The sequence below is a fragment of the Callospermophilus lateralis genome, chromosome 3 (genome assembly GCF_048772815.1).
Source record: "Callospermophilus lateralis isolate mCalLat2 chromosome 3, mCalLat2.hap1, whole genome shotgun sequence".
Lineage (NCBI taxonomy): Eukaryota > Metazoa > Chordata > Mammalia > Rodentia > Sciuridae > Callospermophilus > Callospermophilus lateralis.
The window spans coordinates 168,562,218-168,587,168 of NC_135307.1; the positions used below are offsets into that span (position 1 = coordinate 168,562,218).

The 24,951-nt window shown below is 35.2% G+C and overlaps 1 protein-coding gene across 4 annotated transcripts in view; it reads left to right on the plus strand.

Moving 5' to 3' along the window:
- Positions 1-656: 656 nt before the first annotated feature.
- Gpcpd1 (glycerophosphocholine phosphodiesterase 1) overlaps positions 657-24,951 on the plus strand; it is a 52,965-nt gene continuing 28,670 nt past the window's right edge. For 2 of the 4 annotated variants that reach the window (XM_076851560.2, XM_076851562.2), the window contains exons 1-7: positions 657-856; positions 6,780-6,856; positions 9,014-9,110; positions 14,095-14,179; positions 20,411-20,486; positions 22,341-22,382; positions 23,084-23,207. In XM_076851560.2, the coding sequence (XP_076707675.2) occupies positions 6,808-6,856; positions 9,014-9,110; positions 14,095-14,179; positions 20,411-20,486; positions 22,341-22,382; positions 23,084-23,207 (473 nt within the window). In that variant the 5' untranslated portion in view covers positions 657-856; positions 6,780-6,807. Of the gene's footprint in view, positions 857-6,779; positions 6,857-9,013; positions 9,111-14,094; positions 14,180-20,410; positions 20,487-22,340; positions 22,383-23,083; positions 23,208-24,951 lie in introns of those variants that run through there. The other 2 variants (XM_076851561.2, XM_076851563.2) reach the window with 2 other exon arrangements.

Sequence of the window (24,951 nt, forward strand, 5' to 3'; positions counted from 1 at the left end):
TTTTTACTTGAAGCTTTTGAGGACCATCAAAGGAGAGGGAAAAGTTTTTTCTTAAATAGGGTTTATTTTTAGAACATAAGAGACTACAATTTCCTCAGAAAGGGTCTTTCTACTTTTAGAAAAGTTCCTTCATACTTTCCTTGGCATACAAATAGCCTCGGGGTGTTGTTGAATGCAGATTCGGTTAGGGCAGGTCTGGGATTAGATGAGTGCTGTTTCTTGATGCTGCGGGCCTGTAGACTATATTTTGAATGGCAAAGGATCAACTCTGAACCATTTTAGGTTTCCCGATCTTTATCTTCAACTTTAATAATTTGATCCCAAAGTGACTGCTTTGTAACTGAATGAAGTTTCTAAGAAACATCAAGCCTTCTAATCTCCCTCACTTTCAAACGTGGAAGAATTGCCGCTTCAGCCTCCGCTCTTAGTCCTTGATCAACGCGGCCTGAGCTGGCGGAACCTCTGCAAGCGCATTTACCAGCCCAGGTAGGAGTAGTAAGCCAGCCGCCGGGAACCCGGGGATACCCGTCCACCTTCGGCCGCCGTCGCGGGGCCTTTCCAGGAAAGCGCGGGCCCGCCCCTGGCGCGCGGCCTACGATTGGCCGGGACAGCGCCGGGCGTGACGTCAGGCCCCGCCTCTCCGCCCTCCGGCCCCGCCCCATGGGGTGGCCTGGCCGTTTGGTCTGGAGCAGCTGAAACCGGTTTGAGCGGAGGCGCTTCCTACCGCTCTGCGCTGCCGCGGATCGCCTGGAGGAGCGCTGGCGAGGTGTGGACGGCGGGCGCCCGGCACCTCAGCCTGCGGCCCTCGCTCTCCGGCGCGGCGGCGCCGCGGACCGCTGACCCGGGCACACGGCAGGTAAGGCTGGCGGGCCGAGCGCCCGGTGCGGGCCGCGGCGGCTGCTCACGTGGCAGGCGAGGTGTCAGGGCAGTCCCAGCCCCGGGACGCGGCCGGGCGGGGGGCGCCGGGCCGAGGGGCTGGCGGGGTCCCGCGGCTGCGGCCGGGGCGCCTAGTCGGGGGCCTTGGCGGCCTTGACGTTCGCTGCGGTAAGTCGGTGGGTGGGAGTATTACCCGCTTTTGTTCGCGACCATGGTTCCCCGGGACTGTCCAGTGCTTGGTTCCCTTTTGAAACATGTGGCCAGAATTCATAGAGCGTAGGACCACCGAGAATATACACAGTACTAAGTTAAGGAACAAAGAAACACACAAAATGCAACAGAAGTCCCCTGAATACCCCTTTCCCACAGCAGTCCCCTTGCCCACTACCACTCTGTCCCTAAGTAACTCACAGTGTCTTGACAACTGTTTTTCCCTCCCAATTTCCTAAAAATAGTGACCACAAAAGAAAACTCCCCAAAGTAGCAGAGTGAGCATTTGATATGGACCAGAAGTCTTGGGCTTGCTTGTAAGTCAAGTTCTTCCGAGGAACCACAGTGCCTTTCTTTACTAGGAATATTCCTATTCCAGGAATAGTCATCAGTGCCCTCGATAAAATTTTGAGGCTGCTGTCCTCCTCCACCTCTCTTAAGCTTTGCTTATTCCATATCTCCCCAAACCTGACTTTTCGGAAAAAGCCTCATGAGTTAGGCGCTTCTTCTGGCCCCTTCCTCCCTCACGCACTGCCTAGTTGCAAAGGAAATCTGGCAGGAATTGTAGATACTTCTTTCACCTTGAGGCAGCTGTTGAGTCTGTAGTACCAGCAAAGAGGAACTGATCAAACCAAGCAAAAGCAGGATGTTTGGATCTGAGGGTGTTTTCACACTCCTTTCTGTCACCCTCCCGGTTTCTGCCATGCTCCTATCAACTTACTCTACCTCTTAATGCTGCTGCTTCTATTTGCTACATTTCTAACAGTTATTACATAACTAAGAAAAAAATACAAGCCATTAGTCTTTTTCCTATTTTTAGTGCTCTAGATACAAATAGCACAAAAATCAACCGAGGTAGGACTGCATAAAGCCCAGTCCATTGCTGGTTTAAGATCTAGACAGGAAAACTGGGCTCAAAGAAATGATGACCACAAAAGCAAACTCATAGTGAATAAAACTTGATATGTAAAAAAAGTAGGTTGATGAATCAAATTTTGTGTATAACTCAAACATTAAAGTATATGAAATACATATGCAATATACATGTATATGAAAGTATATGAAATATATACATCAGAAAATGAAATGGAAAACATTTGGAAAAAATGTTACTGCATTTTTAGAAAGTTAATGTAGCTTAATGAAATCTACTTCAGAAATACTTTCTAAATAAAAATCCATTAATATGTACATTGTGTTGGATTAAAACATTGAGTTAAAGTATGTAGAGGTCAGAAAAGTGGGATCATGATGATCCTCCACCAAAAATAACAGATTAATTGTAGGGATTTTATATGTTCCTTTACTATAGCTAGTTAAGAGGATCACAGCTGCTGGAGTCTAGAGAAGAGCAAGGCTAATTGGAAATAACTTTTTCCTTGAAGAATTTGGAAAGAAAACAGATTCTTTTTTGCCAGACATACACTCTTTAGCAAAAAATATCAGAGTTCAGTTTACCTCTAAACTAAATGTTCCTGTACCTTGGTTTGTTTAAATCTTTTGTTTCCCAAGCTTGTGAACTGGTAAAGTCAAGTGTTGGGAAAGTTTGTTTGGTAAAAAGAATACAGTAAAATTTATTTTGACAGGTAGTGTGAACTCTAAAATTTTTAAAGATTTAAATTAATTGCAATAACATTTTGCTAAAGTTTTAAAAATGTTACAATAGTTTTAAGCACTATTCAATCTCAGGTGAGATTGCCCTTTATCTTTTAAAAGCCCAGTTTTTTTTTTTGTTTTTTTTTTTTTACTCAGCAAACAAACCAAAACCTGTCTCAGGAAGTATATGTAGTCTGTGAGATAATAAGTGAATTGTTTTAAAATATCTACATAGTCAGCTTGGTGCATACAGTGACTAGCTTTTTTTTTTTTTTTTTTTAAATCTTATTCTAGTTTTCTGTTTATCTAGAAGACCTCCCCCTCTGTTTTGGGATGGTTTTTGTTTGTTTGGGAGAGGAAGAAGTACCAGTGGATGTGTAAATTTTGTGGTCCGCAGTAGATCCGTTTTTTACTTTGTCATTGCTGTTTTGGTGATAGCTGGGTGCCAAAACTGTATGCTTCAACCCTGCACCAGAATTTTGGCCTCTGTTCACAATCAAGTAAACTGCCCTGGTAGCAGCTCTCTCTCTTTTGTTGGGATGATATTTATTTTTGGAGAGTGGAAATTTGAACTACTTTGCTTGATTTGACTTGTCAGTTCAATGGAAGGTGATGCTTTGAGTTTTGGGGAGGTTTTTTTGGGGTGGGGCAATTTTGTGCTTGTATATATAACTTTGGATAGTACATTTACTGCAGCTGTTTACTGCCAAGTTACTATAGCCACTTTATAAAACAACTTTAGGAATGAAAAGCCCAATTTTAATAATCAGCTGATTTATTTCCCTTTTATTAGATTTACAACCTTTCCTGTTGGTTTTAATGTAGTAGAAATCTAGGGATAATTTTGTACCAGCAGTTGTTTTTAAGATACAGAAATGGTTACATCTGATTTCTCTCTTTAAAAAAAAATTTATTTTTTAGTTGTAGTTGGACACAATACCTTTATTTTTAATTATTTTTATCTGGTGTTGAGGATTTAACCCAGGGCCTTGAACATGCTAGGCAAGAGCTCTACTGCTGAACCAACCACAACCCCAGCCCTATATCTGATTTCTCTTATTGGCTGAATTGGTTATTTAAAATTGGTCAGAGAATATTACGCTAAGTGAATTTAGCCAATCCCCAAAAAACAAATGCCGAATGTTTTCTCTGATATAAGGAGGCTGATTCATAGTGGGGTTGGGAGGGGGAGTAAGGGAATATTAGATGAACTCTAGATAGGGCAAAGTGGAGGGAGAGGAGGGGAGGGGGCATTGGGGTAGGAAAAATAGTGGAATGAGATGGACATCATTACCCTAAGTACATGTATGAAGATATATGGTGTGAATGTACTTTATATACAACCAGATATGAAAAATGATGCACTATATATGTGTAATATGAACTGTAATTCATTCTGCTGTCATATATAACAAATTAGAATAAAATTTTTTTAAAAAGCCAAAAAATAAAAAATAAAATTGGTCAGCAGTGATATATCAACTCTGTAATCATGTAGATGAGATTGTCCTTAGTTGAGAATTGTGTTAGTAAACTCTGTTAAAGTTCAAGTTATAGGGCTGTGGTTGTGGCTCAGAGGTAGAGTGCTCTCCTAGCATGCTTGAGGCACTAAGTTTCAGTCCTCAGCACCACATAAAATAAAATAAAGATATATGTCCACCAATAACTAAAAAATAAAAAGTACAAGTTACAGTTTAAGATTGAAGTTGGCCATTTAGTCATTTTGTTGGATGATGAGGTTTATGCTCTCAAAATTAGTTGCTTAAAAATCAAGATTTTTTTTTTTTTTTGCTAGCCTTAAGGTTTCTTCTTCATATGATAGAGGTATATTAAATGTAAGATTGTAGTGCTTCAGTGAACAATTTTATTAGAAAGAAATATACTCTTACGGTTATACTCAGATTAATATTAGATGTCGTCTTAAATTATTAGTATTCAGATAACAAATTAATGAGGGAGTAACAATCTAGAGCTCTTTATTTTGAGAATGTTCTTTGACAATTCCAGAATTGGATGTATATACTTTAAATTGATGGTGTTTACTCCTAGACACAGAAAGTAGAATGACATATCTTGGAAATTATTTTGATCAAGGACAAGTTTTCTCCAGTCTTGAATTTATTAACTGAAATAGTAGAGTCATCAAATATGGAATTCTTTGTCTAAGTACATCATGACACCAGTATTATAAAAGTATAAAGTGTATTTTTAGTATTACATTTTATAATTGATATAAATGTGATGGTACATAGTTTGTAGCTCACATTGAGCTCTGATTCTTTTTTTTTTTTTTTAAAGAGAGAGGAGGGAGAGAGAGAGATAATTTATTTATTTATTATTTTATTTATTTATTTAGTTTTTTGGCGGACACGACATCTTTGTACGTGGTGCTGAGGATCGAACCTGGGCCGCAAGCATGCCAGGCGAGCGTGCTACCGCTTGAGCCACATCCCCAGCCCAGAGCTCTGACTCTTGATCCTATTTCTATAGCTATTATAGGTCAGGTTTCTGAACTTCAGCCTTATTGATATTTGGACCTGAACATTTACATGGAGGGATGTTCTGTGCACTGTGGGGTATTCAGCAGCACCCTTGGCCTCTATCCACTAAATGTTAGGAAGAACCCTCTCGGTTGTGACAACTAAAAATGCCTCCTGATATTACCCATATTCCCTAGAGGGTAAAATTGCCTTTAGTGAGAACCAATGATAATAGATACCTTGATGTTGTTAACTGTTGGGTAGCAATATTTATTAAATGACCTTTGTAGAGTTATTCATTTGTTCAGAGGGAGGGAAAGGAAGCAGAGAAGAAATAGGGGAATGAATAGCTATGAAAATAATTTAGGATTATTTTATAATCTATAGATGTTAATGAGATTTAGGTGATTAGTTAATGGAAATGATGCAGAATAAAGACATTGAAATTCTTTTAGGAACTTTGATGGATTGGGATTTATAAGTCTTGGAGGTATTAGAAGTTATAGTATGATATATCCTTTTGGAGAGTATGTGTTTTAAACTATGTAACTATTTGTGTGTGTGTTTATATATCTAGATATCAATATGTATGTATGTATTTAAAGCTGTTTCCTGTCTTTCCTCAAGTTACTTAAGTTAGGGGATGATTTATTTGACCAAGAAAGGGAAGAAGGAAAAAATTAGAAAATGTGAAAACAGTAAAAGATCTCAAAATCTTAGAGATTTAGATTTCTATAAATCATCAAAGTGATTCAAAGTTAGGAATGTAAGGACGAATATTCTAGTTGACATAAAATGTGTTACTGGAAAGAAAGGGGGAAAAAACTAGTTAGTTTCAGTGAGTGATACTTTTTTTTGGTTTTGTTTCCTTGTTACTAAAGTCAGCAGGTCAGGGGTCAGGGTGGTTTGTAATCCCAGCAACTAGGGAGGCTGAGACAGGAGGATTACCTATTCGAGGTCAACTTCAACAGCTTCGCAAGACACTGACTCAAAAAATAAAAAGGTCTGAGGATATAGCTCAGCATTAAAGCATCCCTGGATTTAATCTTCATTATCTTAAATAATAATAATAATAATAATAATAATAATAATTATTACATGCCACACTTTCTTATTGAAGTAGAAATGCTCTTGAGTCAAACTTTTGTATTTATATTCCCCCCCACCTCCCTAAAAACATGAATCTGGTCAGGAAAGATAGGTTGAATTTAGAACAGCTGATAATCAGAAGAGAAAATGTGTGGCAAGAAACTCTTGACTCTTCTTAAGTTTGGACAATTTTCTTAGCAATATTTCAGGTGGGTCCATTCTTAACAGAATAGGTTTGTTGTAAATTTTACTTTAAATTTTGTTAGGTATTTCCCAATTAATGCAGTCATTTTATATATAAGGACTCTAAATTAATGAATGTTTTGGTCATAGTTGAGATTGATTTTTCATTTTTTTTGCTTTTTGACCTTTTTTCTTTGAATATACAACCCTATGTAAAGCTGCAAAGACATTAAATGTTCTTTTACAAAATGTAAACATAGTTCTTGGTTTTATTTGTTTCATGATGATAACTGTCTAATGCCAGTATTTTAATGTACTGTAAGTCACTTTTCTTTTTCTTCCTAGCAAGACATCCTAAAACAAATCCATCAAAATGACACCTTCTCAAGTTACCTTTGAAATAAGAGGAAATCTTTTACCAGGTATTGTACATTTTACTTTAAAACAATTTTTAAAATTAAATGAGCATTTTCCCTATCTAAATTATTTAAATATGGAGTTGTTATTAAAGTGGTCCTAATTTTTAGATGAAAATATCTATAGCCTTGCTTATCAGAAATGTGCTATGAGAACAGTAAATGCTTAGGGGAAACCTTCCTCTAAGTGTCTCATTCTCATGTTTGAGAAAAGCTGTAGATTTATTTAATTTTGCACAGAAGGAAAATGGTTGGGCTGTGATTTTTAAATTAACATGAAAATGAGGGAAATTGTGCTAGCTAGTCCAAGAAGCTGGTGAAATATTTAGCTAAAATAACTTTGGATACTTGTAATTATCTTTTAGTTTTGTAGAAGTACTATGAGTATTATGAGTAGTCTGTAGAAGTACTATGAGTTAATTTTAGTTTAGATAGCATATCAAAACAGTGCTACACCCAGTTTATGGACTTCTCTCTTTAAAATACTGAGTATACTGGCTACCTTTCAGTTCCTCAAATCTGCTGTGTTCCTTCTCCTTTCCTCTTGAGTTTTTCTCAAATGGTTTCCTATGTCTACTCTTGTGTCCCCACCCCACCCCCACTCCTAACTTCCACAGTCCACAAGGTGAGGACCCCTGCAAAATTTTCTTAATATCTGGCACTGTTTTGTAGCATATTCTAAAGATTTTATTAAAATTATTTCAATAATTTTTTATTGTTGTGGGCAGATTGTAAACTCTGTGAAACATGGTCTTGTTTATGTCAAATTCCTGTACCTAGCATAGTGCTTGGCACAGACTAGGCGTATAGTAAACATGTATTCAAAGAATTAATTAGTGACTCACTCTGTAGCTAACATCTTTGTTCTAGCAACCTTCATGGCAATTGGCAAAGAGTGTGTGTGTGTGTTTTCAAGTTCATGTTGTCAAGATAATCTGGTACAGCTCTACCTCTGGGTAGATTTTGCAGTTTGAAGATTCCTAGTCACCTGACTTATTGACTCTAGAGGGCCAAGTGCTCACCTCTGGTCCTGTAAGTAGCCTCCTGGAGAGAAAACAGAAGAACTATATTATACCTTTTAAGGGAGTTGTGAATAGGCAGTTTTAGCTTGAAGGAGCTGGCCATGTCAGGCAGATGGACTGGCCACAGAATTTCGGCTTTATGAGGGGGGACACATTCTCAGGAACAAGAATGAAGTAGATAATGGTGCCTATTGACTCTATAGGTGGGAAGGAGAAGTAGAGGGATAGGAAAGAGACATGGGAAGACCCCACTCCTACCTTCCATAGCATCCCATCGCCTTGATTTTCTCTTTGCAGCATGATCACTGTTGAATGTGGAGAGTAGGGAGTACAGGGATGCATGATTAGAAAGAAAAGTGAAAGGGAAGGAACAAGTAAGTAAAAAGGATATGTATGAGGGGTAGTCCTCTACAAATTCTCTTTAGTTAGCATTCACATCTTTGTACTCTCTTAAAAATGAGGGCCAGTTAAAGATAGAGGTGGATTTGTTTTAATAAAATGTTTCCTTTTTTTTTTCAGAAATGTATTCCCAGGGAATCAGTAGAAATACAAAGTAAAAATTGGTAAAATGCAGGCATACCTATAGATGAGAAGTATTCAGATGAAAAAATAGTCATTATTTGAGTGAGGAGTACTGGATTTTTCACTATGTCTTTGTTTTGAGGGTTTTATAGTTGAATTGCTGCTGTTGTCCCATTGATAAAGTTCTTGATTAATAGTTAATAGTCACTGTTTGAATTCTTGGAAAACATTGGTTAATATTTCTTTAGAAGGCTTACGTGCATTTAGGGTTTGCCTTTTTAGATTGGAAACTGCCTTGAAGGCAGTAACTGTGGCTTGATCACTTTGTATTCTTGAGTGCTTGTTACTATCTCAGTACGAAGTTGAACAAATGAAGAGAATTTCTTCCGTGTGCCTTCCCATTTTCTCTGACTTTGGTTCTAGAGAGGTGAGTCAAGTTAAATAAAATATAGGTGCTAGTGGGTCCCTGGATCTTCCCCATGTTTCCATGTGAATCTTTTCTATCTTGGCCAAAGAACACACAGCCAGTTGAACTAGTGCAAAGGTTTTTCTTTCCTTGTTTCCTAAACTTGAAATTTGAAACTTTCCTGCTTAGGAAAAGACTTTTGTATTTCTTTAGGCGAAGTTTTTGCGATATGTGGAAGTTATGATGCTTTGGGAAACTGGAATCCACAAAATGCTGTGGCTCTTCTTCCAGAGAACGAGACTGGTGAAAGGTAAGCATGGCAATGTGAGGTTACAAAGTAATTGTGACATTCACATTATAAATGGAGGAACTACTAAGATACTTTAATATACTTTTAATATACTTTATACTAATGTATAATTTTTCTTTAATTTATGTCAGAATATTACATGTATGCTATTTAAGGAGTGAAATAGTTTTACAAAGTTTTTGTGAAAAACTGGTTTCTCTGTTCCTCAATCTCTTTCCTCTCAACCATTTAAAATTCTTGACTGGTTCTTTGGATACTTACTGCTAAAGAGCAAAATTGTCTTTTTGGTTTCTCAGTTCAACTTTTTTTAGTTTTGGGGATCAAATCCAGGGCTTCACATGCGTTATAACCCTGAGCTATATCTCCAGCCCTCAGTACATGTTCTAGATAAGACATCCAATTAATTTTGTTTTCACCTATGAAATTTATATCCTTGAGAAATACAAGATATTAATTAAAAAGATTAGAGAATGGAACACACACTTAGGTATCTTAACTAATAAAATGGAATGTAGCACTAAACAGCACAGATGCAGTGAACTATGTGAAGGGGAATCTGGGTGTCACCAATATTCAGTTAACTAATCTTGGGCAAGTCTAATGTCTGTAGGTCTCAGCTCATCTACCTAGTAAAGGGGTTAGACTAGTAGATAGTCAACAGAGGTGGCCCTTATCCCACTTCTCAATATTTGGAAGTGTTATGCATTGTCTTAAATAGTGTACAAATACATCCAGTGCCACTATAAAAAATACCAGCTAAGCAAGCCAAGTGTGGTGGTGCTTGCCTGGAATCCCAGCATCTCTAGAGGCCAAGGCAAGAGGATTACAAATTCAAGGCCAGCCTCAGCAACTTAGTGAGACCCTGTCACAAAACAAAAATGAAAAGGGCAGGGGATATATTTTAGTGAGAAATCTTTTATGGATTTAACCCCCATTAACAAAAAATAAAAAAGAAACATCAGGTGAGGTGATTATTTAAGACTCCTTAGGCTCAAAATTAATTTTCCCATAAAGCAATGCTACTAAAAATATGACTGGTAGACCTATCCAAAGGACTTTTTTTCAATCAGTGATATGAACTGATACCAAATTTTAAAGTGCAGAAATTGAGAGCAAGCATTCAGAAATGTACATGGTAAACATCGTCTAAGGCTCATCTCATTGAACTACATGTGTAGATGAGGAGTATTGGTCATTGGACACATTGAATAAAACAAATCAGCAGACAAGAACTGGTCCTCTACAGTAGTGGCTTGAGGAGCACGGATGGCAAAATCCAGGAAAACAACAAAGAAAAGTAAATCAGTACCATATTGTGAGCCAAGGAAAGAAAAACAGAAGCACACAGAATACCCCTTTTCCTGTTTGTCAGTCGTGTGATCCATTTTCCTTTCTGGTTCTCAGCTATTTTTTATAGGTAAAGTTTTATTCGTAGATGATATTGGTATATACTCCTTGTTAGACTCTCCCAGAGGGACAAGATGTTTATTTTTTTCAAGTGGCCATTTTTTCTTTGATTTTTCATATCAATTATTCCTGTCTGCATTGAAACTTTTCTGAACTTTTCTCTAAAACACACTTCTGCTTGTCTTGAATTATTTCAGGCACCCTAGTCAAAGTGATGTGGACCGAATGACACAGTACTTAAACCTATCGAACCTTAAGGGACCAGCCATTTATACATTGCCAATGTATGCCAAAATAAAGCCGAGTCATAGGGAGTCATATATAGCAGATAGACAGTGTGAGTGCTTCACAGGGAAAAAGGAAGTGCTTTTCAAGAGTACAAGAGAATCTGCTTGCCTTCAAATGACATTTTTTTTTTTAAGAGAATTTTTAACATTTTTTTATTAGTTTTCGGCGGTCACAACATCTTTGTATGTGGTGCTGAGGATCGAACCAGGGCTGCATGCATGCCAGGCGAGCGCGCTACCGCTTGAGCCAAATCCCCAGCCCCAAATGACATTTTTTTGTATTTTAGAAGTATGGCATATCTTTGGGATTTCAATGTGCTCTACCTCTAGGGCCTCTGTGTCCCTCTTGTTCACATTCTCTTTAAGCTTATTACAAATTTTTTGGTGCCAGGTGGTAGCTAGAACTCTGTTGGAACTTTTTTCCTACTTACAGATCATTTGAAGGTTGTAGTATTGTTTCCTAAGAAGGGTGAAGATGTGGGTCACTTTTGATTTTATTTGCTTTTTTTGCATATTTTATTGATGCTTTAGGAGAGGATAGGAGCACATTTCAACCCTGTACTCAATTTTATTGCCCTTTTTCCTGAATTTTAATCAGATTATGTTCAATCTTGAATTCACTGAACTCATGAAACAGTTCTGGTTCATTTTTTAACTTAAGAAGCATTTTGTTCAAGAAGTGAAGTAAAAAGACGTGGTGTATTAATTTTTCCATCGCTTTATTTAGTAATTCTTAACCAGAGGAACACAACAGAATCACTTTTAAAAAAATACACATGCCTAGATACTGCTTCTGGATACTGCAAGGTAGTGGATGGGAGAGGAGCACCAGCACATTTTTCAAAGCTTATCACTAATTCTTCTGTGCACATCTGGAGCTAGTTCTATATATTCTGGCTGGCTGCATGCGATATTCCTGGAAATCTTCCCTTTTCTGCCTTTTTTTAGATATGGTAGCAGCAGAAATAAGTTGAATCTACCTGAAGCCCTCTGTTGAAAAAGATTTTGAGGCTTACCCATGTAGAGCATTTGCTATCCTTGCTTTGTAGCAGTGATAGACAACTGGCCATATACATCTGATTGGCCTGTAAAGTTTTATAAGTTCTGTGTGGCTAGGTACCACTCATGAAGACTCATGAAGTCAGAATCTCCCAGGGTGGATCCTGTGCAGGCAGCTGGCAGGTAGGCTGGCATACGTATAGGCATACACATGTGCACGCGCACACACACAAAAATCATTTGGAGCTGCTCTATGCACTGAACTACTCATGCTGAATTAATGATTAGGTAATGGTCTGTGACTATGGCTGTCAACCTTAAGTGTTCATCAGAGTCACCTGGAACCTTGTTAAAATACAGACTAGAAGAACCTCTAAAGCACAGGAAATAATGCCAAGAGTTTAAGAGGGATGACATCAAATTAAAAAGTTCCTGCACAGCAAAAGAAGCAATTGGGAATGTGAAGAGAGAATGTACAGGATGGGAGAAAATCTTTGCTACTCTTCTGACAGAGGATTAATATCTAGAATAAAGAACTCAAAAAATTTTACATCAAAAAAACCAAATAACCCTATTAATAAATGGACAAATGAGTTGAATAGATTCTTCTTAAAAGAAGAAATATAAATGACCAAAAATATATGAAACAATGTTTAACATCATTGGCAGTTAGGGAAGTGCAAGTCAAATTACACTGAGATTTCATCCTATACCACTCAGAAGGGCAGTCATCAGGAATACAAAAAATAATACATGCTAAAGAGGGTGTGAAGAAACAGGAACACTTTTACATTGGTGAGATGGTAAACACTGTGGAAAACCAGTATGGAGGTTCCTCAAAAAATATGACCCATCCATACCACTCCTTCTTATCAAAGAATTAAAAGTCATTATACTACAGTGATACATGCATCCCATGTTTATAGCAGCATAATTCACAATAGCCAAACTATGGGATCTGCCTAGGTGTCCTCAGTGGATGAATGGATAAAGAAAATGTGGTATATATACACAATGAACTTTTGTTCAGCCATAAAGAAAAATGAAATTATGTCATGTAGAGAAAAATGAATGGAACTAGAGGTGATTAAGCAAAACAAGTCAAACTCAGAAGTTCAAGTGTCATATATATTCTTTCATATCTGGAAGCTGGAAAGGAAAAAGAGAAAGGTGTGTGGTAGGGGGAATCTTATGAAAATCAAAGAGAGATCAGTAGAGGAAAGGGGCCAAGTGGGTGGAAGACAGGAAGGGAGTGGGGAAGTGCTGGGGAGTGATCTTGGCCAAATTATATTGTGTGCATGTGTGAATATATAACAATCTCATCATTATGTACAACTATAATTCACCAATTAAAAAATGTGAGTTTCTAATTCAGTAGGTCTGGATGGATCCTGAGAATCTGCATTTCTAACATGTTTCCAGATGATACTGATACTCCCAGGACTCCACTTTGGATATCAGTGGTCCATCATTTGAAGCTACAAGATCAGTTAAAATCATGAATCACAGTTGAGGCAGCTGTAGCATAGTTCAGAGGAAGACATTGAGTTGAAGCAAGTAACAGATACTAAGTGGGTGACTTGGGAATAACTAGAGCCTGAGTAGTAATATGAGTGCAACTTGTCAGTGTTCCCTCCTTACTCGTGACCTAAAGCCTTTCAGCCCAAAGCCTCTTAGCAACCATGTAACATCCCAAGCTAAGTAGGAAGGCAAGAAGATTGTGATATAGGCTTTCACCTTTGCATTATTTGGATTCAGCTCAGATAGTTCTTCATCACTGAGGCCTTTGTTCCAAAGGCATCTCTAAAACTTGGAGTGTATCGCAGGGCACAGTGGTACATGCCTGTAATCCCAGTGGCTCAGGCAGGAGGATCAAAAGTTCAAAGCCAGCCTCATCAACACTGAGATGATGAGCAACTCAGTGAGACTGTGTCTCTAAATAAAATACAAAATAGGATTGGGGATGTGACTCAGTGTCGTGCCCCTGAGTTCAATACCTGGTACCCCCTCTCCCCCCCAAAAACAAACAAACCATGCAGTGTATCTTGTTTGCTTATTTATTTGTCTGTCCACATAGGAAAGCAAACTCCTTAAAGATGGGGCTGTCCTACAGTATTGCTGTGTTTCTGTTACCTGCTGTAGAATAGGCCTGTGTTAAATTTTGTGTAGGAATAAATGGATGGTATTGGCCACATACTGTATCTGAGAGGTTTTGTGAACTGTGAGTTGTTTATGTATAATTTTAGTTTGATATTGATGCTGCTTTGATTTTTTTTTTTTCCCCCTCACAGCATGTTATGGAAAGCAACCATTAAACTCACTAGAGGCATATCAGTTCAATATCGCTACTTCAGAGGGTGCTTTTTAGAACCAAAGGTATGTTTTCTTTATCTAGTTTCCAGTTTCTTTATTATTTGCTTATTTCAAAAGCAACTAGCTTAACTTTGAAAACATTAAAAATAAAATGAGTTTGTTTTGGTCAAATAAGGAATGGAGTTCTCAATAACATTTTAGTACCAAAACCCAAGTACGTAGCCACTTCAGAGGCAGATGTTGTCTGCCATGGAATTTTTAAAAGACTGTAAGTAAGTATCTTCTGCAATATTCTTATCATGAAATTTGTTTTAATGATGAATATTCTCTATAGGTTTGCATTTTTGGTAACTTTTGTAAGTTAGTAATCAGTTACAAAGGTTTTTCTTTTTTTTTTTTTTTTTTTAATTTTATACCATGTAGATATATTAAGAGGAGCAAGTAGCCAGCTTTAAATGATTAATTGTTTTAAAAATATTTCCCAGCAGTCATCTCTTAGTGACTGTGTTATTTAACTCCTATCAATATTGAAGTGATTCCTCCTAGATTTTTTTTTACAAGGTAGTATTGATTGGCCAGGATCTTTTCTGAAAGTCTTTGGAATATCTGTTAATTCTCAATCTACCTTTTCACGGTGATTTATTATTTTGGGATTGTTTTCATATTTAAATAAGAATAAAAGTTGATTCTTTTTCTCTTAGTCTACATACTTATTTGCTGAAAGGATTCTTTTCCTTCAGATTTTTACCTTTGACACTCTTAGGCTGCATGTGAACAAGAGTTTAGGCAGGGATCTAGGAAAAACACAGATTAGATCTTTTTAAAAAAGTATTTCCCTTGGGAGTCATTAGATTCTTTTGCTACATGTGAAAAATGCAAGCAGTCACTGTTACCTCATTTTCTTAGCCACCATTACAAAGAAGAAAGAAAACTGACAACCCCATTTCAGCTGTCTTTTGCACCTATTACGCTTTTTATTCCGAGTACTTTGTAAATACTAAGTAATTGAACTTAAATTACATTATGGTTGATCATTGTGTTGGCTTATCTTGACAATGATCTCACTTTAACAACCTAAGAAAAGAGCATCTATTATTTATTTGCATAGGGCCACAACACCATGGTGAAGATTTTCAGTATAAATTGAACTATTGTGTCTAGCTACATAGGCCACAACACTCCTGACTTTGGAAGTTTGAGAATCCTGGTGTGTGAAATCTAGCTTTGTATCATAGTAAATCAACTAAATTTTACTTGGAATTTGGAAAAGAAAAATCACAATAAGTCCTCGGCATAGTTTTCTAAAGTAAGACTATTGTCAACAGGTAAAATTAAGCCAACCTGTAATATTTTCTACACTTCATTGAAAATGTAACCAAAATAGCAATCAGTCCAAAATGCCTTTTTGAAAAATTGGCAAGAAGTCTCCTGAACAGTAAAACAAACAAATAAATAACAAACAAACAAAAAACACAAGTTTATCCCCATGTAATACTTGCAAAAGTTTACAGTATGTGTTGGTGAGTGTGTTTCTTTAAGTAGGTGCTTGCTCTGTATCGTGTACACATGTACCGTGTGATGCAGGGGCTGCCATGGTAAGTATGTTTTTCATGGAATAGAGTAAATAGCTGCATAAAATCCCATGTATATGGCTATTTTTCCACATGCTGGCTTAAAGTGATACTTATTTTAAAATAAGTCTGTGGCACTTTTTAAGTGAAACATTTTTACTATAAGTATTATCAAAGTTTGTCTCAATTGTGTATTGTCAAATGATAAATGTAATGTGCAGAGAATCTTAAATCAAAAAATGATGTAAATTAATGGATTATATTTTTATGATCATAAATAATGATAGGAAAGCAAAACAATAATGAAAATATTAAAAAAACATTATGGGAAGTAATATTAATTTTGGATCAAAAGTTTAGGGGGTACTCTAACTAGGCAGTTGTAGAACCTAAGCTAAAAATCTGTTATTTTTGGACAAGTCATTTCGCTTGTATAGTTTAGCTGCTTTCAACTGTAAAATGACGGGTTTGAACTCCAGGTTTCTTAGATTCCTTTCATTACTAAAATTTTATTGTGAGCAAATAAAATTTTACCATTTACATTTTCTCGTCCATACTTTGCTTTTTTTGGCATGTTCCTTTTAGTTTAGAATTTGAGCTCTGAAGTCCCTTTTTCTCTGATATGTATTTTTACATTTTGTAAAATTAGAGTGAGGTGTTGATATGTTGAATCTTAAAATAATTTTACACGTGACAGGGCAAACTACTATCTTACTTAAGCTTAGCAAATAAAAGTAATGAGTATTCCTGAATGAAAACATTTGAGTCTACAGTCCCATTAATGTCATATCTTCACCAAAGATACTTTTGAATTTGCATGTAATTTAAACATTTTTTCTTTATTCATGTTCACCCCTTTTTGCTGGTAACTAGAATTAGGGGTGTTTTCTCATTGTGAAATGTTAGCCAGTTTTTAATTATCCTTTGAAGGCTTTGTTCTTTTTGTGTGTGAAAGTAGGTCTTTATGTTTCAGTAACACATCTATTTCTAATGTTCAGAGGTGCTAACATTCAGTTAGATTCAATACAAATTCTTATTTTGATCTTAATCTTCCTTGATTTTTCTTTAAATCCTTGAACAAGAAAATCATCTGTCAGAGGTCGATAATTGTTAATTTTTAAAATAGCTTAGGTTGTCATTTTGTGGAATGGTTTCTTACTATAGTGAAGTTCTGTGTGCTAACTGCTCCTAGCTCTCCACTTGAGATTTGAGCCACCTTAGAGATACCTGTTGACCTAGCTTCCTCAGTTCTAATCAGTTTTCATCAGTGACCATTTTTCTTACTGGTCTTACAAAAAATAGTGATTTTTTAAAATAGCAGTGCATTTGGCTTCTGTATGACTTCATAAATAAAAATTAGTCCTCTTTTACATACAAAATTGTGGTAAAAATGTTGGAAGTTTATATCTGCAGTGATAGTACTAGAATTCACTGATAATTTTGCTTACTGGTTTGTTCAGAAACAAACCCCTAGTCAGTGTGTTGGACAGTCTTATTTCCTTCTCAGTGCTTGATGTAGCCAAGTAATGTCACTGTTTAAGAAAGCAATAATTAAGATTTTTTTCCCAGAAACAAATTGATTTTAAATGTTTTTGTTAACATACATATTCAAAAACATTACTATATTCATCTGATTTTAGATATACTAAATGTGAAATAACTCTATTGGTACTGTTTTATTGTCTTGGACTGGTATTCTTCCTTTTTTCTTCCAAAGATCCACCTTCTACCTTACTCTGAAAACTTAAAATCATTGCAGTATTTTGCAGAATAGAACTGTTCGTTTTCTAAAATGTTGACGAATGAATTATTACAGTTAGTATATTAAAAAGAACGGCATGTTTGAGAATTTGAATTTCCCAATATTTAGGGTTTAGCTTTTATTTTTTAAAAGGACTTCAGTAAAGCTAAAATTTAAGATTACCTTCTCAAGTTTAATAAAGTAGTAATATCAATTTTGGAAGTTAAGATGTATTTTAAGAGTAGGTTCCCTTTTTTTTTTTTTTTGGTTATTATATCACTTTGTATACCAGCCAACATGGATTTGTAATGTGAATGCTAGTAAACATCATCTTAAAAATCATCTGTTGAGCTGTACCTATGGACTGCCCCTCAGACACACTATTCAAGAACTGGGGATGTAGCTTAGTGGTTGAGTGCATGCTCAAGGCCCTGGGTTTGATTCCTGGCACTGCAAAAAATAAATAAATAAATAAACAAACAGAAAAACAGCTCTGGGGCTTAAGATATAGCTCAGTTGTTAGAGTGCTTGCCTTGCATGCACAAGGCCCTGAGTTCAACCTCTAGCACCACATAATTTCTAGGTGATTTTATGGCATGAGTGATGGGTTTGTTACTAAAATAGATGAGTGGGAATGTTAAAGTTGCTACTAAATAAGTTTCCTATCAAATATTTTAATACATACACAGAACTGTCCTTACATGATAGACCAGTCTGAATTTTATGTTCTCCTGACACTTGAATTAAACGAAAATGAAAAAAATCTTTTTCTGTATTCACATTTTTATTCCTGTTGACATATTAACAGCACGCCTTTCAAATCTAGTAATTTTTATGAGAATGTAATCCCATATAATTTGGGGGGAGAGGTGAAGGAAAGGCATAGATCATTTTGGCTGTTTTTCATTAGTAAAAAAAAAAATTGTTCCTTTTTTTTTTTTTTTTTAATACTTGGGATTGAATCTGTGGGTGCTTTTATTACTGACTTGCCTCCCCACTCCTTTTTTATTTTGAGATGGGGTCTTGCATACTTGCTTAAGGCCTGGCTGAGTTGTTGAGGCTGACTTTGAACTTTTAATCTCTTCTTGCCTCAGCCTCCTGAGTTGATGGAATTATAGGCATTCACCACCAAGTCTGGCTTTGTTCCTATTTTTAATGTATATGTGTTTCTCTCTTTTATGGGTTAAAAGTTAAATGTTTAAAAAACAAATTTAAAATATATATCAGGAAAGAAGTTGTATTAAAAAATGTCTAGTGGAAGGAAAATACATGTATTTCCTCTTTTAATATAATGGAAATGATATTCACATTTTAAGATGAGTAGTTTAACATTATTACACTTTTTTTTTTAATCTACTCAGTCTACCAATTTGTAAATAAAAGCAAGGAAGTATTTAGCTAGAGAAAGATCATTTCATTTATAATTTTAGGATTAACAATTTCAATGAATAATGCTGTTGTAGTTTTTAAGCTTCAAAAGTTACAAATTTAAAAAAATTCAACCTGGTTATTTGAAGTGATTGAATTATCTCATGTTTAATTAATAATGTCCCTCATTGGTTACATACTTGTTATCATTTGGCACACTTATCAAATATAGTCAATCAGTATTAAAATCCAGTAAGATATGTAGAAGAGTGTTTGACATCATCTAAAGATGTACACTCTAGAGATGGGAACTATATGTTCCAGTATTTTTAGTATGTGCCTAGGAAAGAACTCAAAAGGTTTATATGAAAATATTGATAATGATTATCCAAAAATTATGTGCTACTAGATTTTTATATAATTATGTAATTAAATTTCTTTAGAATATGTAAGTAAAAAATAACAGTATCTTGAATTTTGATAAATTTTGAAATTTTGCTTTTAAAATGTGTATTGAAGGGGCTGGGGTTGTGGCTCAGTGGTAGAGCACTTGCCTTACATGCATGAAGCAGTGGGTTTGATCCTTGGCACCACATAAAAATAAATAAATAAAATAAAGGTATTGTGTCCATCTACAACTAAAATTTTAATTAAAAAAATTTAAAAAAAATGTACTTAACAGCTTAATTTTAATTATTTAATTATTTAATTTTAATTATTTAAGATTCTTAATTAAAGAGTACAATGCTTTAAAATTTCAGTCTTTTAGATATAGTCTTTTAGAATACACTTTATAATTGTTGTATGTTAACACATACAGCTTTATTTTTTCTTTTTTAGTAACGGAATGTGATACCAGAAGACAGTATTAGGAATTGTCACAGTGTATGAATTTATAAACTCTTAGGCATAAGAATTAAATTTGGACATTAATTCCCCTATTATCACACTTGTTCTTCAGGTTTACCTGCCCTGTGTCCTTTTTTTTAGCGGGTTTTCTGTCTTCTTTAAAGACACTGGTCACAGTCATGAGAAATCTGATGTTCTTAGTATTTCCCACTTAGTGTTCTTCAATAAATGTAATGAAAACCTTTATTATGCCTTTTAATTCTTTGAGTAACTTGTGATAATTGATCTCACAGTACTCATTCCTACTATTTCTCATATTGTAGTCTTGTTTAAAGTGTTTTCTAAACACTTTCTTAAATAGAGGAGGGAGATGAATGTTTTATCTGGCAGTTCCTATGCTTGCCAACATTCCAGAGTATATTTGATATTAACTTATGACAGAAATAATATCAGATCAAAATGAAAATTTATTTGGAAAAAATTGAGTATTGTAGGCTCATTTACGAATGGGTTTAAGAGAGTTTTGTGTGCCAGTTCATCTCATTTTTCTTTATTTACTGCCTCACTTTTTATTTTTTTTCCAGCATTACATCAAATTTTAACCTGGGTACATTCTTGATTTTGGCATATAATATTGATAATTACCGAGATGAATCTCTTGGTCTCATATTTAGTATAAGATTTAGGCCACAAACATCTAATGGAGTCATGGGTAGAAAATAAGATATAAGAAATTATTGCAGACGTTTAACTTTTAAATTGCAGACTATCGGTGGTCCATGTCAAGTCATAGTTCACAAGTGGGAGACTCATCTACAACCACGATCAATAACCCCTTTAGGTATGGGCATTAACTGCATCTGTTTGAGGCATATGCATAAGTTACTAATATGCTGCACAATGGCTTAGTGGGATTTAATAAATTTTTATTCTAAAGTTTAAAGTTAATGCATTGTTAGTACTACAAATTTCACTTAGCATTTCATGAATCTTATTTTCAAAACTAAACAGTTATTAATTGCCTTTACAAATTTTATTAGAAATGCTTGCCTAGTTATTTTTGTTTTCTTGGATTAGATTAGTTTATTATGAAATACTTGCTTTCATTTTGAGGGGTTAGGAAGTTTATAACATTCTTCTTGACTGAGCATCCATGGCTTTATTTGATTGCTTGCTCAGGCTTAGTAAAAGAACATTTGATGAATGAATTAATCCAAAACAAAAACTTCATAACTTTTAGCTTTGAATAGTAAAGGTACTAGAATAAATTATTCTTTTTTTAAATGAGTAAATACTTGGATAAACTTGTATGAGTGAATTCAAATATCTTTGTAGTTGACATAGATTCTTGCTAGTTTATTTAAATTCCCTGCTGCCTTTGGAAGTGGTAATCCCAAGAGTTTTTTTTTTTTTTTCTTTTTTTAAACATTATTCGGCTTTCTTGTGCCTAAAAATGGCATTTCTCTTCATACAAGTATTTTTGAATTTCCTTTTCCATACTGAAAGTAGAATTTGAAGTTCATTTTACATACATTAAGTTACCCACTTGTATTCATCTATATATTAATTTAGTACTGAAAAATGTATCTTTCAGTTCCTAGGCAAAGTTAAAAATCTAAGAATGATAACTCATTTACTAATTTACTAGCTTAGATTAATAAGGAGTGGGAGTTTCTGCTTTACCTTATATCAGGACACATCATGCTTAAATAGATGTCTCATTCCATCCTCTTTATTGGATTTTCTTTTTATGTGTTTTATTGTATTTTTAATAGTGTAATTAGAATCTTTATGATAGTGTACTTAGAATTATAATAGTCCCATACTGAGGTTGGAACTTACTAGATATTAAACATTTTAAGAAGTAATTTGCATTTGAAGCATCTTGTAGTTAAATACATTGTCTTATTGTGAGAAGTGAAATGATTTTGTTTCTTCTCTTTTAGAAAGAAATATATTCTATATAATTTTTAAACTTACAAGCTGTGTGAAATCTACCAGAAAATTTGCACTAGCAACTGTAATACTTTAACAAGTATTTCAAACTCATGTTTAAATGAATATGGGAAGGGAAGTAGGAGGGAAAGACAATTAGTATTTAGAGGTTTGGATCTCAAAGCTTTTCTCATTTATTTGAATGTTAGGTGAAGGGGATATGCTAGCATTTATTCTTTTTTTGGTAGTTCCTCACAGCTCTGTATATGCAGGTAAGTTATACTGTTTGTAAAGCTTTTAGCTGGCTACAGATTATAGTTGGGATTTGAGGAGAATTACATTTTAGACAAGTTCAGAATATGCACTGCACAAGAATAAGCATTTTAATTGTGCCAAGACTTTTGTTTTGAAAATTCACAAGGAGTTACCATTGTCCAGCAACCTGTTAGTTTTGTATATTGGTGGGTGTAGAAGTTCATCCCAGTGCCTCTAGAGCACCTCTCTGTGGAGTTTTCTTTCACTTCCTTATGCTATCATGGATAATGACAAAGTCTGTAAGAACTGTATTACTTGTTAGTCTCTTTAAAGGGGAATTCTTTATAGAGGGCTACAATAAATATGCTTATTCACTTTATGCTGCTTTTAAATTGTAGAAAAACTTTAATATTTTAAACAGTCCTTAAAGTTGGTAATTTCTCAGTCGTTCATTCTTTAAACATTATGAATTTTAACGATGTCTTCTATTTTCCTTGAATTCTAGAAAATGAAATTATTATTGATGATGGACAATTTGGAATCCACAGTAAGTGAGAGTGAATTTTGAAATGTCCACTGATGTTTTTTGTGTGTATACACGTGCGTGTGTGTATATATATATTTATACACACACACATATATGTCTTTTAAAAGTTCTGTTGATGAAAAACCTTAGGTCTAGTTGACAGCTTCTTTGTTATTTATGAAAATTGTATTATGTATAAATTTTATTATATATAAACTTCAAGTTGAAAATTGGTAAAACAATACTATCACAAATGTGTGACTTTTTTTATGGCAGGATATATAAATAGGAGTCTGTAAAACTGTAAAAGTTTTGTTCTTACCTTCTCATATCTCAAACCTAGACTAGTGGCATAAGTAGTTTCAACTAAAAGTTTCTTATGGAACTTTGGGAATGTAATGATCCCTAATGGAACAATTGCTATGTTAGGAATCATTTTGGAACATGTTCTCTTTCATTGTAGATATGGATTACTTCAATAATGGATTTGATAAAAAGGCTTTAATTTACTAAAGTTGTTAAAGAATAGTTCATTGTTAATAGTCATTTAAATTCTCCCAATCATATAAAAGTTCTTTTTTAATGACAAATTTAAGGCTACAAGTATATTTACTTTGGAGGTGGTGTGTGACAAGGCCAGTGTTTTATAACCTCAGTGTATTAAAATGTGAATTTGAACTAGCATTAAAATAATTACTATTCTTTCTGTTTACTCTTGACAGATGGTGTTGAAACTCTGGATTCTGGGTGGCTGACGTGTCAGACTGAAATAAGATTACGTTTGCATTATTCTGAAAAACCTCCAGTCTCAATAACCAAGAAAAAATTTAAAAAGTCTAGATTTAGGTATGACTATGTGCTTTTATTACTTAGCCCCCCCCCCTTTTTTTTAAAAAAGAATGCTGTAGAGTTTGGATCCATTTTGTTTTAGCCTTTAAGAGAATAAAATAACACAGCTGTTGTCACATTTTCTAATAATCCTAGAGATCTGTGATAGTGAATTGCTTTTCCCCCATAGATCACTACTGTTACATATATTTATGTTAGTATCTCCCCCTTCCCCCCCTTATGGACTGGTGATTTAAACTAAGGGTGCTCTTCTACTGAACTACATCCCAAGCCCTTTTTATATTTTATTTTGAGATGGTCTCACTAAGTTGCCCAGGCTGTCTGTGAACTTGAGATCCTCCTGCCTCAGCCTCCTGGATACTGGTTACGTGTGTGTGCTACCACAGACCTGTAGTCCCATCACTGTATCAGTGTTGAATCTCAAAATTTTGAACCAGAAAAGTTAGTTTTTACAAAGATCAGTGGTTTCTAAGCTTGTGTATTTTTGTAATTTCTATCATTTAATATTTCTTAGTGTAGTAATAATTTGTTTTAAAATGAACGTAACAAATGATTTTGTGCTGAGGAGGGAATAGCATAAATAGAAAAAAAATTATTGGAAATCTTTCAGAGATTTAAACTTTACAGTAATTTGAAAATGGAAACATTTCCATGAGGAAAGGTAGAAGTTTCAGAGGTTTTTTTTTTGTACCAGGGATTGAACATCTAGAGGCATTTAACCACCAAGGCACATCCCCAGCCTCCCCTCCCCAACACTTTAAATTTTCTCTTTTCTTTGAGACAGGATCTCAGTAAGTTGCTGAGGCTAGCCTAAAACTCTGTCCTCTTGCCTCAGCCTCCTGAGTTGTTGCTGGGATTATGGGCGTGTGCTTATGCCTGGCTAGATTTTTTTTTTAAAGTTGCTTCAGTTTTAGAGATAGAAATAAAGCTTTGTGTAAATGGTTAAATAGTAGCTTCTTTTTTCTGTGATATTATTGTATATATCTATGAGTGAACTGGCTTAAGACGCAGGGAGCCCTACACTTGAATTTTTGTGACTTTGGGACTGAAATATGTACCATAGCTTGATTGTATAACACAGCTTTTTCTGAATAAGATGTCAGGAGTGGGTTGAAAGTAACTGAAGATGTTTATCTTTTTAATAGCATTCATAATGATACTGATGTCTGTAAGTCCTTAAATATTTTAACTGTCTAAATATTACAGCACTTTTATCCCGATCATAGACAAGGAAAAGTGTGGGTGGCACTTCACAGCCCTTTGTGTTGGCTGTTCTGATAGAGTATAGGGTTTGGGGTGTGTGTACCTTGTCCTCCACATGGTCAATCTACAAGATCCACTGGACCTCAAACTCTTTAATTGTTATCTATACATATTTTAGTATTTTGCTTACTTGTTATTTTAAAAGAAGCAAATTACAGCTGTAAACTGACTAACAGAATAAGACATAGAAATAACAATATAAGGAAAAACCTTGGTTGGTTAGCTTATTATTGGTTAGCTTTATTCTTTTCCTTGGATGCAGTTAAGCAATTAATAGCTAGGCATGGTAGCACATGCCACTTATCTCAGTGATGGGGTTGGAGAGCTAAGGCAGGAGGAGGATTGCAAGTTTGAGGCCAGCCTCATCAATTTAATGAGACTTTGTCTCAAAGTAAAAAGGACTTGGGATGTAGGTCAATGATAAAGTGCCCTTGGCATCAGTCCCCAGCACAAAAAACAAATGTTTGGGATCTGATTT